The sequence below is a fragment of the Tursiops truncatus genome, chromosome 8 (assembly GCF_011762595.2).
Source record: "Tursiops truncatus isolate mTurTru1 chromosome 8, mTurTru1.mat.Y, whole genome shotgun sequence".
In the NCBI taxonomy this organism is placed as follows: Eukaryota; Metazoa; Chordata; class Mammalia; order Artiodactyla; family Delphinidae; genus Tursiops; species Tursiops truncatus.
In genome coordinates, this window is record NC_047041.1 from 56,153,238 (window position 1) to 56,171,035 (window position 17,798).

The window sequence follows — 17,798 nt, forward strand, 5'->3', positions numbered from 1 at the left end:
CCTCCCTGCCTGTACTCCTACTGAAAAACTGGCGGAATTCCTAAGAGAAGAAAAAGCTTGCTTCAAAGAATTAAAAATAGGGTGTTTATGCCAGAGCTTAAAAAATAGAGTGTCTGTTCTTCTGAGTTTCAGTTTCCTCATCTGTGCAACAAGGAAGACACCCCTGCCTCCTCAAGTTATTATGAGAACTAAATAAGACCATGCGGGGACAGCTTCCGGCACGGGGCCTGGCACCCTGTAGGTGCTGGTGGAGGCTTGGATGTTTAGGGCTGCCTTTGGAGCCAGCACTCCCAGTATTCATACAGGTTCAGGATCCCTGGGGTCCTTCTCTTTCCTGCTAGAAAAACAGGAGCCAAGAAGACTGGTCACCCACTGCCCACAGAGCAGCCTCTCTGGAAGGAGAGAACATGTGCCTGAAACCAAGCTAAGTGCTTCTGTAGATCACAGCTACCCATTCTACAGATGAGGAAGCTGAGGCTCAGGGAAAGGCAGCAACTTGCTTGGCATTTTATAGCCTGTAAGTGGCAGAGCCTGTTCTATTGGGCTTGGATGGCCCTGCTCCTGCCAGGCCCTGAGAGGTACCTTGATGCTGTGAAACACACTTGGCCGCAAATCTTGAGGATTTGGCCTGGCTTTGCCTCCAGGTATGTCTTCTGTGCCCACCATGGCCTTGGTGTCCTTGTCTGGCACCTGGAGCTCCTCACCAATTGGCCCTGTGGGACAGACAGCCAGGGCATGAGAGTGGAGATGGAATCCCAGAGAATGGCCCTGACTGGGTAGCCCAAGGTGTTTCAGGGGTTGGTGAGAATCTGAGTCAAAGCACCATCAGCCTTCCTGCGTCCCAGGTGCTGAAAGAGCCGTTCCTAAGAGGGTGTGTGTGTGCTCCATGTGCCCATGCTGGTCAGATCCCACTGGGACCACCTATTCACACCTTCATTCCATTCCCAGCGTAAAGCTTCCTTCTAGGGAGAAGTTTCTGATGCTGCCACGTAACCTTTAAGCTGTGGCCCTGGTGTAGAAATGCACAGCCTTGGCCCCCCTGGGGCCTATATCTGTGAGACATCCAGTGTTCCTGGAGGCTGACTTTGGGTCTGGGTCTGTGTCTGTCTGACTCAGTCTAGGATCAGAGGTCTGGGGTCCAGTGCATGGTCAAGTCTTGGTCCAAAGTCAGGACATAAAGGCTTTTCCTGGGGGTAGTTTGGAACAGATACCAACACCTCCACAGGGCACCACCCTGGCTATAATCACAGAACTAACCAGCCCAATGCCCAAATCGTACATGAACCAGGTTGCTGGTCTGCACAGAAAGGGCACTAAGAGGTCATCCCATTTAACCCCTCTCATTTAACCCTTGAAAAACTGAGGCCCCATGTGTGGAGATGACTCAGAAGGTAGAGCTAGGTTAGAACCTGGATTCTTGGCCCCATTACGTGTGCCTGGTTTTCTCCCATGGTAACCATGGTAACCATGTCCGTCTCCCACTCACTGCAGTCCCTTCAGAGGCATCTCTCAGGGTCTCTTGACGTTTAATCTCAGTGACGAGCCTGGAAGCCTGGCCTTGGGAGACCTCACCCCTCCATTTAGATGAAAACCACCTGCGCCCCCCGGCAGCCCAGGCCTCCTTGGCCTTCCTCCCCTTCTGGGGTCCCGCTTCCTGCAGAAGCCACTCCATTGTCTCAGATGCCTCTCAATCTGGCAGGAGTTTCCGCTCATTCAACAAGCTCCGCTGGAGCCTGAAAACTGCCCTGAGGACACTTCTGACACAGAGAGGGGGTGTGGGACCTCTCACCCCATCTCCAGGGAGATGGAAGGCAAACTCAGGGAGGGACTACGGAGGCCTGCCACCGCCAGTGAGGGTTTTGTGCTCCTCACACAAGATACCTGGGAGCCTAAGGAATTTTTCAAAACTGAGATATAATTCACACACCGTAAAACCTACCCTTTCAGAGTATACAATTTAGTAGTTTTAGTACATTCAAAAAGTCATACTCTACCACTGCTATCTAATTCCAGAATATTTTCATCACCCCAGTAAGAAATCCTGTACCCATTCCTCCCTCCTCCCATTTCCTGACAACCACTGATGTATTTTCTGGCTCTCTGGGTTTGCCTATTCTGGACATTTCATATACATTCATATAAATGGAATCATGCAATATGTGGTCTTTTGTGACTGGCTTCTTTCACTTAGCATAATGTTTCAAAGGTCATCCACGTTGTAGCATGTATCTATGCTCCATTCCTTCTAATGGCTGAATCATATTGCAGGGTATGGCTACATATCAATCACATTTTGTTTACCATTTATCTGTTGATGGACGTTTGTTTCAGGTACGGTGAATATTCATATACAAATTTGTGTGTGTGTGTGTGTGTGTGTGTGTGTGTGTGTGTGTGTGTGTGTGTGTATTTATTTATTTATTTATTCATTTTTTTCTCAGTTCTCTTGGGTATATAGCCAGGAGTCGAATTCCTAGGTCATACGGTAACTCTATGTTTACTTTTTTTTTTTTTTTTTTTTTGCGGTACGCGGGCCTCTCACCGCTGTGACCTCTCCCGCCACAGAGCAACAGGCTCCGGACGCGCAGGCCCAGCGGCCATGGCCCACGGGCCCAGCCACTCCGCGGCATGCGGGATCCTCCCGGACCGGGACTCGAACCCGCGCCTCCCACGTCGGCAGGCGGACTCCCAACCGCTGCGCCACCAAGGAAGCCCTATGTTTAACTTTTTGAGGAACTGCCAGACTGTTTTCTAACACCATTTTACACTCCTGCTAGCAATGGATGATGGTTCTAACGTCTCCACATTCTTGCTAATACTTATTATTGTCTGTCTCTTTGATTATAGCCATCCTCATGGGTGTGAAACGATATCTCATGTGGTTTTTTTTAATAGACTTTTATTGGAGTATTATTGCCTCACAATACTGAGTTAGTTTCTGTTGCACAACAAAGCGAATCAGCCACGTGCATACACATGTCCCCGTATCCCCTCCCTCTTGAGCCTCCCTCCCATCCTCCCTATCTCACTCCTCTAGGTCATCACAAAGCACCAAGCTGATCTCCCTGTGCTACGCTGCTGCTTCCCACCAGCCAACTATTTTACATTTGAAAGTGTATATATGTCCATGCTACTCTCACTTCGCCCCAGCATCGCCCTCCCACCCCACCCACCCCTGGGTCATCAAGTCCATTCTCTATGTCTACCTCTTTATTCCTGCCCTGCAACTAGGTTCATCAGTACCATTTTTTTTCTTTTTTAGATTCCATATATATGTGTTAGCATATGGTACTTGTTTTTCTCTTTCTGACTTAGCTTCACTCTGTATGACAGACTCTAGGTCCATCCACCTCACTACAAATAACCCTCATGTGGTTTTGATTTGATTTTCCCTAATGACTAATGATGTTGAGCATCTTCTCATTGCTTATTGGCCAAATCTTTGGGAAAATGTCTATTTAAATAGCTTGAGGAGGGACTTCCTTGGTGGCACAGTGGTTGAGAATCCGCCTGCTAATGCAGAGGATACGGGTTTGAGCCCTGGTCCAGGAAGATCCCACATGCCACGGAGCAACTAAGCCCGTGCGCCACAATTACTGAGCCTGCGCTCTACAGCCCGCGAGCCACAACTACTGAGCCCATGTGCCACAACTACTGAAGCCCGTGCACCTAGAGTCCATGCTGTGCAACTAGAGAAGCCACTGCAATGAGAAGCCTGCGCACCGCAACAAAGAGTAGCCCCTGCTCGCCGCAGCGAGAGAAAGCCTGCGCGCAGCAACGAAGACCCAACACAGCCAAAAATAAATAAATTTTGAAAAATAAATTAATTAAAAACAAAAACAACAAATAGCTTGAGGAATTTGGTTGAGGAAATGGAAGTGTGTGTGGCTGGGAAGGAGTCCCTTTGGTGGGGTATGAACACTCAGAGGAAACAAGGAGATGCTGAAACAAAAGTGACACCTGACAGGGAGGAGATAAGGGGTTGGTCTAGATAAGGGAAGTTGGGGCGAGGCTCTGTGGAGGTCACTTTGAAGGAGAAGAGAAGGTGAGGGGGTTCCAAGCAAACTCATCCAGAGGAGGTTGACAGGATGATTTCTGAACCCCAGTTCCTCTCACCAGTAGAGACCAGTCACCTACTATAGCACAGAGGCTGTGCTACATGCTGTGCATGAATGTAAAGGCTTGCACGCACATTCTGCATGCTCGTGAAGCATCTCCACAACTCCATGCCTTTGGTGACCTCATGATCTCTATGCTTCTGATGAGGACACCAAGGCTCACAGGTAACTAGCTCTGCTGACTCATGTTGGTGCAGGAACAAGAGCTGAGGTGTTCATCTCAATGTCACTCTGTGCTCCTTGCACAGATTTGAAGAGGGCAAGAAGCACAATGTTCTTCTCTGTCTTGGCCCAACCAAACCTAGCCAGGCCACCTGGAAGGCAGCAGTGTCCGCCCCCAAGGGGCCAGGCCAACCAGATGATGAGGCTGGAGCTGAAGCTGGAAGGTCAGAAGTCACTGACCTGGATCCCCAGCTCTGAAAGAAACCCAGGGGATGGATGAGGGAGGGGGCAAAGGCCAATGGACCAGCTCAGGACCTTCCACCCTCCTGTGACCCAGTCTATAGTGTGAGCCTCTGGGTGGAGGAGGGAAGCCCTGGCCCTGGGCCCTCCCCCTGGGTTCTGAGAGCAGCCACCAGTCAGTGTGTTGGGTGGCCAGTCGGTCACTGAACAGGGCTGGTCAGATCGGTTGTCAGTCCCCTTTGACCCCTTCCCGTGGGCTGGACACCTCTATAGGGGGCTGGCAGCAGACAGTCTGACTCCCTGATAAGAGATAGAACTCCCCCTGGAAGGAGGGTCCTGAATCCAGGGCTGTGTGTCCACCTCACCTCACCTCACCTGCTGTCTCTGAGGCCCTTCCTGTCCTCTGAAGGCTTTTTCAAGGGCCAGCCCTGACAGGAGAGAGGGCAGCTGAGGGAGTGAACCTGGGCTAAGCTGGGCTGGTCTGTAGGAATAAGGAGAGAGGCAGGGAACCAGGTCCCAGGAAAAAATTCCAGCCTCTTCCTCTCTTAGTTGGGTAGCCAGTTTTGGGGGCCCCAGGTATGCCAGGGGGTTCCAAGGGCTGGCAGCCTGCGGCTCCAGAGCTGGTAAGTCACTGGTCCACTAGCCCACTGGCCTTCAGGAGACCTGTCTGTTCGGGCTGTCAATTGCCCACTCACTGTAGAGCAGCTGCTCAGAAAGCCAGTCAGAAAGTTGCCCCGAAAGTCTGTCAGCCAGAGACCTTCAGTTCCGTCAGAGACTCCAGATGTGTGCAAGGCACGGGGTCCTGGCTGTGGGCATACCCCCTCCATGGCCAGGAGTCTGAGTCTGGGGGATGAGGGGCAAGGTTCAGAGAGCAGCCTGACAGGAGGGGCTGATTTTCCCTGCCCGTTCTTTCCTGGAAAGGCTCAAGGGCCTGCCTACTCCAGCCACCTCCCAGCTATAAACAGCACATCTCAGGCAGATATGGGGCCGCGAGCCTGGATGTGCCCCTTTATCTTTCTCAGTCTGTTTCCTCTGTAAGGCGAGGATATAGCATCTACTCAAGGAGGTAAGGCATCTCGGGCACCTGGCTCAGGCTTGGCACACAGTAGGCCTCCTGAGGGCCAATGCTCTCCCCTCTCCTGATAATCTTCAAGTACCTCTCAGGCCACAGGCCCACCTGAACCCATTTCCTTCCACGCAGTCCTGGTTCCTCCCCCCGACAGCTCCAATCATTCCGTCTCTGGATCAACTCTCTCTTTCCCATCCAAGCCCCAGTCAACCGCAAGACCTGAGGACCTGGACCCCTTCCCGCCGTGCACACTCCCTAGCTGTGGAGGCAGTTGCCCAGGTTTTAATCCCCCAGCTGGTTTTGATCCCTTAGACCAGCGGCCCCTTTGCTTCCTCATCCTCAACGCAGGGCCGGCAATCCCTACTGCCCACTGCCGAGAGCGCCCCAAGAACCAGACCCTCCCGCCATGTTCAGCCCGGACACTAGAGGCCCCAAACCACACCTTACCGATGACATTAACTTGACTTTGCTATTCCACTGTCTTCATTAGCATTTTTAGTTTTTACTCTTCTTAGACTGAGCAGCCCCAGCAAATGGCTTGATTTTTTATGACAGGAACTTCCGAAAAGACAGAGCGACTCTTCAAGGGAAACCATCAACAGGGTGTGCACCTCAGATTCTTCGAATCTCTGCCCCCCAGATCCTCACCTTGCTGTTTCTACCAGAAAACCCTGGACTGTGGTATCGCTATTCTTACCCAATCCTGGTCATCCCTCCCTCACCCACCTCTCTCCCCATTCTGAAGAACTGGCTGTAAAACAAACTTCCAAATTCTCAACAAATATTGACCTTTCCTCCCCACTCCGAGATACTGCCAAAGCTTTGAGAAGTGGTATTGTCCCTTGTCTGGGTAAATGATAGACTTTGTCTTACTGGCAGGTTGTGTCACTAACATGTGGGGAACCAGCACCGACACGGTGCATAGCAGGTTCTCAGTGAACATTGTTTTCTTCCCTGTCAGGTACAACCCCCACCCCCACCCCCGCCTGCCTTCATACTTGCTTTGGGACAGCAGGGAGCATTGCCACATCTAGAACTTGGGAACCAGGAGAAAGTTCAGCCCTGAAGGGCCAGGGAGGCGGGGGGTTGGGAGACCCAGCTCTCTGGCTCACCTTCTACCCTTACAGGAAGTGGCCTGATGGAGGAGTTTGTCCTGGGGCCACCCTATGTGCTGGGCTGGGCACACTCACCCAGCCTCCTAGCAAACGGTTGAGGTAGCTGCTGTGACTCCATGATGCGGATGAGGAAACTGAAGCACAGAGAGGGGAAGGGGCTTATCCAGGTCCTGGGGCTGGTAAATGGCAAAGCCTGGACTGGAACTCAGGTCTGTCTGACACCTGGGCCCCTAACAGCAACCATGAGACGGTGGCTGCCAATGATGGCCTTAGAACCTATGAAAAATAATCCCCATGTAGCCATTTCTTATTCTGGCCTCGCTTCCCTCCAGTTAATTGTCAAAGGTGGTTGTATGGGGACAGTCGGCCATTCTACCAGCTGATTCTTTAGCTGGTCAGTTAGTCATGTCATTGGTCAGTCAACGCCCTCTTCTGAGGGTCTCAGAGAGCACTGTCAGGGCAAGGCTGGACAGAGAAATATGGTGAGAAGGACATGTGGCCCTCAGTCCAGGGGACCTGAGTATGGTGAAAGTTCAGGACTCATAACCAAGGCCCAGATTTGAACTTTGAGGAGGGACGGGCTGAGACATGCCGAGAGAGCCTGGGAGAATTCTCATATCCTGAGGATGGAGGAAGAGGGCTTGGACCAAGGAGGGACAAGGAAAGGGCACTTTTTCTCCAGAACATTCCAGCCTGTCCCTCAGCAGAGAGAGCACGATCTAGGGTCACTCAGACCCAGTGTGGCCTCGGGCCAGCAATTAGACCTCTCTGAGCCTCTGCAAAATAGGAATAATGAGCCTTACCTCTCAAGCCTGCATGAGGGTCACACAGATAACATCCTTTAACTCCAAGATGCTGCACAGTGTCAGTTTTGTCAGTGTTTGCCCCAAACTCACCAGGGAGCTATCTCCAGGCCTGGCCACCAGGCCTCAGAACTTACTGTCCTGCAGTGGGACACTCAGCCCAGCAGTGCTCTCTCACCTCCTCCTGTTCCCTGAAAGGCACAGAACCCTCTGGAAGCCTCCCTCTGCTGTCTCCTTGTCTTCCCTCCCCTCTCCATCCTCACCTGCTGCATTCCAAGACATTTATTTTATTTATTTATTTTTTTTGTGTGTGGTACACGGGCCTCTCACTGTTGTGGCCTCTCCTGTTGCGGAGCACAGGCTCCGGACGCACAGGCTCAGCGGCCATGGCTCACGGGCCCAGCCGCTCCGCGGCATGTGGGATCTTCCCGGACTGGGGCACGAACCCGTGTCCCCTGCATCGGCAGGTGGACTCTCAACCACTGCGCCACCAGGAAAGACCTACCTTTATTTTTTTTTCTGATAATTTCCTTGTGCAAGAGAAGGAAAGGACTCTCCCCTACCCCTGCCACCACACACGCTTTGCCAGGGTGGTCAGAGGAACTGGCAGAGAGATAATACAGGGCAGAGGTTACAACAGGAAGGCCCTGGCCAAAGGCCCCATGTGTAGCTGCGTGAGCTGCGCGCCGTGAAGTGAACGGCACCCTCTGGAGTTGTGCGGGGCGGACGGCAGTCCTGCCTGGGGGCACATCTGACTCCTAGACATTTTTATTTGGCTTGTACAATGCTGGCTCGCTGAGTGTTTTTAAGTTAGTTGCCAGCATTTTAAAAATTAGGAAATTTCACACAAAACTCCCGATTTTTGTTTTTTCTTGAAAGATTAGCAGATCTGGCAACACTGGGCCCACCTTCCTATATGGAAACACTCAGCTGGTCTAAGATGCTTGCCTTTCATGTGGCAATTTGCCCTGTTAGAGCCTCTTTGGGCCCACCTGGCCTGCTTCAGGACCCTTTTCACCTGCCTGTGGGCTTCCCCATCTGTGACCCACAGCAACCCTGGGCCTGAGGAGTCTGCTGGACAGGAAACCAAGGCTGGGTTAACCCTTTGAAGGGTGAGGCAGCAAGACCAGAAAAGGCCATGACTTGCCCAGGGTCATCACAGTGGGGATGGACCTTGTCTCTGCTTGTTCTAGGAGTAAGAATGAAGATTGTTTCCACACATACTGTCAGCTCCACAAGACAGGTGGCCGGGGTCTTGGAAGCAAGCAGCCCAGGTGCCCGCTCTCAGGGAGCTACCAGGGTGTGTGTGTGTGTGTGTGTGTGTGTGTGTGTGTGTGTGTGTGTGTGTGTGTGTGTGTGTGTGTGATGGCAGGGCAAACACCTAATACAGAATCACAACATGTGCTCACTGTGTGACACAAGAAGTTCCAAGACTATAGAAACATAGTGAAGAGGTCCTAGACTACATTTAAAGGTTCTGGAAGGATTCCCGGGGGAGGAAACATCAAAGTAAAGGGCAGAAGTATGAAAGTGCAAAGACTGCTCAGGGAACGAATAGTCCAGCAAGACTGGAGCACTGGGGTCAAGGTGGGCAGGTGAGGCTGGAGTGGTTGGAGGGGCCAGGCTATGACCACCCTTGAACGCCAGGCTGGAGGGCTGGGTTTTGTCCTGAGCCCAGTGATGAGGTCTCATTTGGCCTCCTGTGAAGACCTCCGTGCCTCTTGGGAGAGAGTGGAGAAGTCAGGCTGTGGGCCGGGACCAGGGAGAATGCAGGAGTGGGGTCCAGGGGAGCGAGCGATGATGGGGTCTGGGCCAAGTGGTGGCAGTGGGGATATAGAGTAACGAGCTGATGGACCACAGTGGGGAGATGGGAAGGACAGGACTGGATGGAAAAGCAGGTGGATGGGGAGTGCAGGAGGCCAAGAAGTCCTGGGGGCAGAGGAGTGGGGAGAGGTAAGGCTTTTGGTCTGGGTGTACCACCATTTAAGGCAGGATTGTAGGGTGATAGTGAGCTCAGCATTGGACGTGTGAGTTTGGGCTGGCACGGGGGCTCCCAGGGGAAGATGCCTAGGAGATCGTGGGCTCCAGGACAGCCCATGAGAAGACATGGGCCAGAGCCAGTCTGGTTCTTAGTCTGGAAGGCATGTGTGGAGAGAAGGGAGCAGAAGCCACACGAGGGCAATCTTGCCTTTGAGAGTGAGAAGCCTCCCCCATATGCCCTGACTGAGGAGAGCAGAGCAAAAGGAGGAACCCATCCTGGAACCATGTTCAGGTGCCAAGGTTGAGGGGATGGTGCAGGGTCAAAAGGAGCCCGGAGGTTTCTGGAAAACCTACCAACCTCCAGCACTCACACAGCCACGGCCTGAGCTGTGATGACTTCCTAGCCACAGACACTGGGCAATCCATTTGTCCAGATACCTCTCTCCGGAGGCGTGTGTGTAGGAGGCCAGCCTCGTGGCTAACCCTCGCCTCCAGCCCTTCCTACCTCCTAGATTGCCCTGGGCTGCCTCAGCCTGCTGGCTCCCTGGCCTAGCTCCTGCAGCCCATGCCAGCTCTCTCTCCCTCCATAAACCTCCCCTGCCCCTCCTGGTCCAGTTCCCTCAGCCCTTTCTCTGGGATGCCAGGCTGGTCACCCTCCTGCATCACTTATGTCCCCCTCTTATCTGCCAGATTAGCCAGTGGACTCCCCCGGGCAGAGGCTGTCCTCTCCTGGGTCGTGATGGACCATATCGGGTCCCTGTTGAAACCCTTTGGGACAGAAGACTTTGAATTCAAATATTTGTTTTGCCACATTGTGGCTGTGACCTTAGGCAGTTTATTTAGCCTCTCTAAGCCTCAGCCGCCTTCTCTGGCACACAGCGGTTTTGGTAGGATTAAAGGAAAATGCCCTGCCTGGTACACTGTGACCCTCAACAATGGTGAGTTGAGGACCCCATCTGGCGCATGTGAGTACAGACGCCACAGCCTCCAAGAAGTCAGGGCCACCCCTAGTGAACATTCTTCTCTGGCCCCAGTAGATGCTTGCTATTCCCCAAACTCATCCTGTTCTTTTCCACCTCTCAGCCTTTGTACATGCTGTACCCTCAGCCTGGAGTGTCCTGCCTCCCCAGCAAACCACTTCTCATCTTTCAAGGCCAGGCTTAAAAACACGATTCTTGAATTGAGTTAAACAGAGTGAGGGAGAAGGGTGGAGTGTGGGAGTCTGGGGAAGCGGGGGGCTGCAGCATGAGCCTGGGGTGGGGTGGAGGCAGTGTGGGGCCCCTGAGGGCTTCAGTTCTCCGTGTGGTCCCACAAGGCTTCCGCAGGGGAAGAATCAAAGACAGGAAGTTGGGGCGGGGCAGTCTTGGGCCTTGGGCTTGGCTGTCATCTTTGGGAAATTCCTCCTAGCAGGACCCTTGTGTGGTCTGTTGGGAGGACAATAGCATGTTACTGGCCTCTTGCTTTCTGGTATTTTCCAAGATGGGTCAGAGACACTGTGCTGGGACTTTCTATTCCCGATTCCAGCCCTGGCTACCCCATCTAGACCCGAGATGACCCTAAAAATAGTGATGAAGGCCGGGGGATGGAGGGTGAGTCCTGAGCCCTGAGCCCACAGGGAATCCAGGCCGGCCTCCCTAGGCCTAAAACACAGAGCCTGAGGCTCAGAGACATGTGCCCATTGGCCCAGGCCACACTGCTTCCTCCAGCCAAGAGTCCCAGCTTGTCACTCTCTGTGCTTTCCTGTTTACTCCCCGAGGGCCCCATTGTACCCCACCTCACTCCTTATCACGAGTCTCCAGTCCTCAATAAGAGTAGGCTTTCAAAGCAGATTGGAGGGAGGGAAGGAGCGTCATGGGGCCGGGGTTGCTGGGGGCATGAGGAGGATGCAGGAGAGCTTCTGCGCTGAGCCTTCCCCAATACCCCACCTCTGCCCCACCTGGGCCAGGCTCTGGGGCCTCAGGAATGGATCAAATCAGACCCCATTTCCAGGGAGCTCCCAGTCTGGGGAGGCGGGCATTGCTCTCCATCACTCCAAGCATCAGTACTTAGGGCTCTGGGCTGCAGCCCATGAGGGGTAGCAGGAACCAAGTTTACCTCATCTCCACCCCCAGGGTGTGGCTAGGCCCAGGCTTGCACCCTGGAGATAGCCAAGCCTGCCCCATACAAGAGGCCTCTGCTCCATTGCTCTCTCCAGAGGCAGAAAACTGAGCTTCTCAGCACTGGAAGGGACCCAGTGACCACCTCAGCCGACCCCTACCATCTACTGCACAGATGGAGAAAGTGACTCCCAGGGAGGGATACAAGCAGACTGGGCAGTGGATAGCTGGCATCCGATCGTGGAGTCCAGGCAAGCTCGCCATGTGGTTCCCAGCTGCCCAAGATCTGGCGCATCGGACCAGGCCCGGCCTGGAGGAATAAATCCCCTGCCCACTCCCCAGTCACTAGCTCCCAGAGAACAGCTTGCTTTGTCTGGAACCAGTGGAGAAGTGCCCAAGGTGGGTGGAGACTCAGCAGCGTGGGGTGTGTGAAGGGAAGAGAAAGCCCCGAGGGCAATGGCACAGAACGGAAAGGGCTTTGGCATGGGGCAGGCCTGATTCTGGCCCCGACTCTGCAGCTTGCTTGCTGGGTGACCTTGGACGAGTCACTTGCCCTCTCTGAGCATGTGTTTCCTCACTTATTAAAAAGGGTGGGAGAATGTCACTGCATTCTCCTAAAGCTAGTGAGGCAGAGCTACAATTTGAAGCTGGTTCTTTCCCTTGCCCCACCTCCCTGCCCTGGGTTGGCCCACATGTGAACCTAGGACTGGAGAGAACAACAGAAACAATACCAGGAACAAGGAAGGACGAACTGCAAAAAGAGGGTCAAACAGCATATGGGAGAGAGATTACTTCCAGCTGGGAGAATCAGTCTGGAAGGCTTCCTGGAAGAGTTGGTGTTTGGAGGACTTAGAAAACAGGACAAATTTCACGAGAATGGGATGTGGGCAGGTGCCTTCCGGGTGGAGGTAAAGCTGAGCAAAGGTGCAGAGGTGGGAAAGCAGCTTCCCTGAATCACAAAATGGGCGTGGTCTGGGGAGATCATTTTCTTCAGCGCCTCCCCCACAGACCTGGAAGCTCTGCCTGTTACCTAAAAGCACATGGCGAGTTGGTGCTGGGACTTGGCTGATGGCCAGGTCTGACCCTGACTGTTTTCTCTGGTGTCTGCCCCTGGCTGGGACTGCTGGCCCTTCTCCCTCGGGCCAGCTGTGTGTGGGTTTCTTACCAGGCTCCAGGCTCTGTGTCCTGCCCCAGCTGTATCCCCACATCCCTCAGACCAGAAAGAGAGCATGGGGGAAGCCGGGCCATAGCTCAGACTGGGGCTCAGGAAGAAAGGCCAGAGGTGGCTTCGGGTGGCTCAGTGGGCAGAAGCTGGGGTCAGCCTCCTGCTGTGTGTGTGGGAAGCGGAGGGCCAGCTAGAGAATATTCCAGAGCTGAGCCCTGCAGGGGTCAGAATCACAGTTGGGGGACAGGTGTCGTACAGCCAAAGTCACTAGTTTCTTCCCGTAGGATCACCAACCCTCAGATCCCATAACAGGCCAAGGCTGACTGGAAATTTGGTTTGTCAGTGGCCAGTCTCCAAATCAACTCACTCTCACTGTCATCTTCCCTGCAAGGGCCTCAGAGGAAGCATCCACCCCCACCCTTCCTTCCACGCCGTGGCTGCAACACAGCTGCGTCTGCCTGCTCGGCCCAGGAAGCCCTCATGCCTCACTCCCCGAAGCAAGTCCGGCCTTGTCTGGGTGGGTGTGAGGCACACAGACAGGGGAGAAGGCCAGAGGTGATCACTGCAGGGCATCCAGCCCGAGGGCCACCCTATCTGAAGACCCTTTGTTTCTTCCACCTTCCTCCTCCTGCCCAAGAAGCTCAGCAGGACGCTCTGTTCCCAGAACCAACGCCCTCTCCACATGGTGCTTTGGGCACGCTCCAGACTTGGCTTCTCAAGGCTTCAAGACACCTCCCCTCCCGCTTCCTCCCCGCCCCACCACCAACAAACGCACGTAGGTCTGTGCAGGTCTTTCTCTGAATCGGTTTCTTTTCTGTGATCTTTCGGATTCTTTGTCTGCAGGCCCGTCTCTCACCTGATCTGTCTCTGTCTGATTCTCTCTCTCTCTCTCTCTCACTGTCTCTGCTTCTCTTGATTTCTCCTGGTCTCTTCCACAGCCCTCTCTCTGAGCTGGTCGCCCCTGTCCCTGCATTGCTCCAGCTGACACCTCTTGATCTTTGCTTTCTCCTGCTGTCTCTGGCCTTCTGTCTCAGGCTTTGTCTGACTCTGAGTGTCCCTGGACTTGCTCTGGGTCTGACTATACTTCTCTCTATCTCTGTTTTTGTCTGCTTTGTCTGTCTCTATCTTTGCCTACTTCAAAGGGAGAACAGGGCTTGGAGAGCATCCAGGGGCCTCCCTTCCCATTGCCCTTTCCGTTTCTCTGTCTCATCAGGGAGGTTAAGCTGGGTGCCCTGCCTCCAGCTGAGTAAACAGTGTCCCTTCCTGCCCCTCTGGTCATTCACTCATTCATTCAACACACTCTCACTAGGTCTGGCCATGTGTCTGGCTCAGTGTAGGGAACTGCGAACCCCTGCCCCACCCCAGTGCGCACAAGTTACCCCTACAGCCTCACCGTTCGCCCTGGGAACGTGGGCCTCAGACTCCCTCCCAATGCCCCTTTCTGACTTTGTCCAGACTTACCTATCCTGGGTCCCATGATTTCGTGGGCGCAGTGAACTTCAGCCCCTATTTCAATCTCAGGACTGGAGCTTAGTGGGAGAGAGGGAGTAAGAACTTATCTGGGGCTTCTGTAGACAGCAGCCAAGGAACCACAGCAGGGATGCGCCAACGTGGGGACTCCAGGCACCGGGTCTATCGATGCTTTTTGGGCCACGGTGGACAGCAGCCACCTCTTCCAAGTGGGTTAGGAAGCCCTGCTCAAACTTGCCCCTCCAAGTGCCTATCTCCCTTAGTCACTAGTTCCTTCTCTCTGTCTCTTTCTCTGAATTCCTCTGATCTCTGGCTGGGGCAGCCCAGGGCCAGAGTCGTGGAGGAGGATGTGTTTGTTTAGATCCAGCCCCGCTGATGGGAGGAGGCTGCTGACTAGCCTCCCCTCAGCCTGTTCCTTCACAGCCTCTTGGCTTGGCACTTCCCTTGGATATTTTCTCCTGCGAGCAGTGGGGAGGTGAGGGGCAGAGGGAATGTGGACGGGTGGCCCCTCCCAGCCCTGGGGTCATTCAGTCCTGATTTTCCAGTCTCCACTCTGCATTCCCATTCCTGCTCTGAGCCTCTTCCCACACCGAGCTCTCGTCCCAGTTACAGAACTTTTTTCACCCTCCAGGAGCCCCATACAGAGCCACTTTCCCCCACTGTCCTCCTTCACTGAACCTCTGTCCCCCTCAAGCTCTCATCCTCTCTCACTGATCCCCTATCTCCTCTCTGAGCTCCTCAGATCCAGAGCAAGGAGGGACTCTATCCATTGGGAATCACAGTGGCCAGCGCCTCTGGGGGAGGGCAGGGACTTGTGGTAGCAGCTCCAAAGAGTATGGCCATCTCAGTGGAGGGAGGGTGGAGAGAAGAAGAGGACATATGAGATTCCCAGGGTTTTCTGCACTGAAGACTGAGGATGGAGGCCTCGGAGCCAGACAGACCTGAGTCCCATCTCAGCTTTGTCCTTCGCCAGTCAAGTGGCCTTAGGCAAGTCCCTGCACCTCTCTGAGCATCAGCTGCCTCATCTATCAAGAAGGGACAATAGCCCTCACTCACAGGGCTACTGTGCAAGTTCAGTGAGCGGAAAAAGAATCCAAGCCTGAGGCCTGGAGCTCAGAGAAGGGAATGGCAGAGGTGGGACTCAGAGCTGGGCAGTGAGAGGGCAAGGAACCTGGTCTTCCTCTTTGCTCCACACTTTCACTTTCCATTTGGCCCTCCTAATGACCTTGTGGGCCAGGTACTTATTCTCCCATTTTACAGATGAGGCACTGAGTCTCAGTAACCGCCCAGAAGTCACCTAGCTAGTAGGTTGTGGGATCATGCCTTGAACCTCTGATGTTAGGGACCAGGCTTTTTCCTCTACCCAGGCTGCATTTTCTGAGGAAAACCTCTGGGTTTCCCCAAATCCAACATACAGAAGTGAAACCGACCCAGATCCAGTAGAGTTTTTGCATGATATAGGGATGTGGGAGTGGAGTTCAGCTTTTGGGGTGCAATGACAGAGAGACACACATCAGCCCCACTTGGCTCCCAGTGGCTGTATGGGATGCTAGAAGGAAGGGGGAGTATCTGAAATAATCGCAGATAGGCCTGACACATAGTAGGCCCTTGTTAGATACTCGTGGTGTGAGTGAGTCTCTGAGAGACCAGAAATGGGAATGCAGGACTACCATCCAGGGAAAGGTCAACCGTTGGCTTGTGTTGATAGAAAACCAGACCCCAATCCTGCTCGAGAAAACCAAATTGGCTCTCTCTCTCTCTAAATCCTTCAGACAGGTACTGTGAGTCCTCACAGAGATTGGCAGAGGTGCAGCCTTCCAGACTGCAAATTACAGTGCATGGTCGAGAGAGGGAAGGGTCCTTTCGACTTTCTGGAGACTCACTTGCCCCATTCTTGGCCCCAGAGGCTGCAGAAGTTCTGCACGTGGGAAGATGCTAGGACCAGCTTGGCTGGCTAAGTTCATTTCACCAATCTTTGAGTAAAAGCATGCACAGCACCCCACAGGGCACAGAACATACAGTAACCTCAGGCATGAGCAGCCTTCATGTATCCCCTCAGCCTCCCCAGGCTGACACAGGTCCAAGAATATTCCCGAACCCAGCTGTGGAATTAGAGCACAAGTCCAATCCCTGGGACCTCTGGGAGTTAAGCTAACAGGCCTTCAGGTAGCTCTTGGGTTAATCCTGCAGTGAGGTTCCACTCTGGGTGGCCCCAACTTGAGGTTCAACCAACCTGGTTTCCACCCCACCTTTGCCACTTGCCAGCGTGATGTTTGCTGAGCCCTGTGCATTTTACAGAGCCCCGTGATGTATGTGGATCGCAGCACCATCTGTGGATTCCCACAGTTTGCAAAGCTTGATGTCTAATTTTTAGAGTCCCATACCGTTGGCAAAGCCTGGTACAGTTTACAGAGCTCTGCGGCTTCCAGGGCCCCATGATGTTTGCACACTCCTGTGTCTTGTGTCGAGCCTGTTGCTGCTTTTGAAACCCCAAGCCGTTCACAGAACCCAAGCCTTTACCTCTTTAAGTCATCCCACGTGGGGAAATGCCTTTTTGCAAGCCAGGCAAAAGAGGAATTTGGGTACAAGGGGAGAGTCCTGGGCTCCAGCCTCGAGACCTCAATTCTGGTCCCAGCTCTGTAACTACCTTGCTGTGGGACTTGGAGCACATCCTTTCTCCTTTCTGGGCCTCAGTCGTCTCACCTGTTAAATGGAGATGGTGATATCAAATGGCCCACCCTCAGGACTGTTCTGAGGGTCACTGTGAGGATGCCCAGAAGATGCCGGGGGCAGGGCAGTGGGGGAAGGGGAAGGGGGGCCGGAGGCTCCTTCCTGAAAAAGGCTCTAAACTGCCACATCAGCGCCATTGCTCCTACTTCCCTCTGGCCTGGCAGCCAGAGAGCAGATATCTATAAATGGGCCCTCGGCCAGGCAGACACGTAACGGCCTCGGTCGGAGCCTCAGCCATCCCTACCGCTAGATGCTGCCTGGGGGTCAGACCCCGAGCTGTGCCGACATGCTCTCATGTATGGCTCATTAGATCTGCCCAAGGAGGGCAGTGCATACTTACTTCACCCATGAGGACTCTGACACTCAGAGAGGCCATGTGATTTGCCCAGGGCTACATGTGGAGGATACAGCCGGGACTGGGGTCTGAGCCAAAGACAGCAAGGATGGACCCGTGGTACTCAGAAGGTCAGAGGAGGAAGGAACCTGGAGCTCACTTAATTCATCCCCTCCCTTTTGCAGATTGGGAGACTGAGGCTGGAGAGAGGCAGGCCATGCTGGGTCGTGACCGCGGGGAAGTCCCAGTCTCTCCGTGGGCTTCAGTTTCTCCCTCTGGTGAATGAGAAACAGACTCCCTCCTGCCAAGGGTTCAGGACTTTCCCATCTTTGTTGCCATGGCTCCTGGATCAGAACGCAGCAAATTTCCCAACTAGGTGAGGAGAATCATGGGACTGCAGGCAGGTGGGTGTCTGCTGGAAACTCTACATTCCTCCCTGAAAGTGGCAGCCCTGTGCCCAGACAGGGCATGAGTGTGGGCATCAGACGGTTCAATCCTGACCCGGTAAGAAGATCT

The 17,798-nt window shown here is 53.7% G+C and overlaps 1 protein-coding gene across 6 annotated transcripts in view; it reads right to left on the reverse strand.

Annotated features, from left to right (window-relative positions):
• SLCO2B1 (solute carrier organic anion transporter family member 2B1) overlaps nucleotides 1-14,587 on the reverse strand; it is a 50,940-nt gene extending 36,353 nt beyond the window's left edge. For 2 of the 6 annotated variants that reach the window (XM_033862269.2, XM_033862268.2), the window contains exons 1-2: nucleotides 14,210-14,585; nucleotides 583-713 (exon numbers count right to left, since the gene is read on the reverse strand). In XM_033862269.2, the coding sequence (XP_033718160.1) occupies nucleotides 583-713; nucleotides 14,210-14,225 (147 nt within the window). In that variant the 5' untranslated portion in view covers nucleotides 14,226-14,585. Of the gene's footprint in view, nucleotides 1-582; nucleotides 716-14,209 lie in introns of those variants that run through there. The other 4 variants (XM_033862270.2, XM_033862272.2, XM_033862273.2 and 1 more) reach the window with 4 other exon arrangements.
• Nucleotides 14,588-17,798: the final 3,211 nt, after the last annotated feature.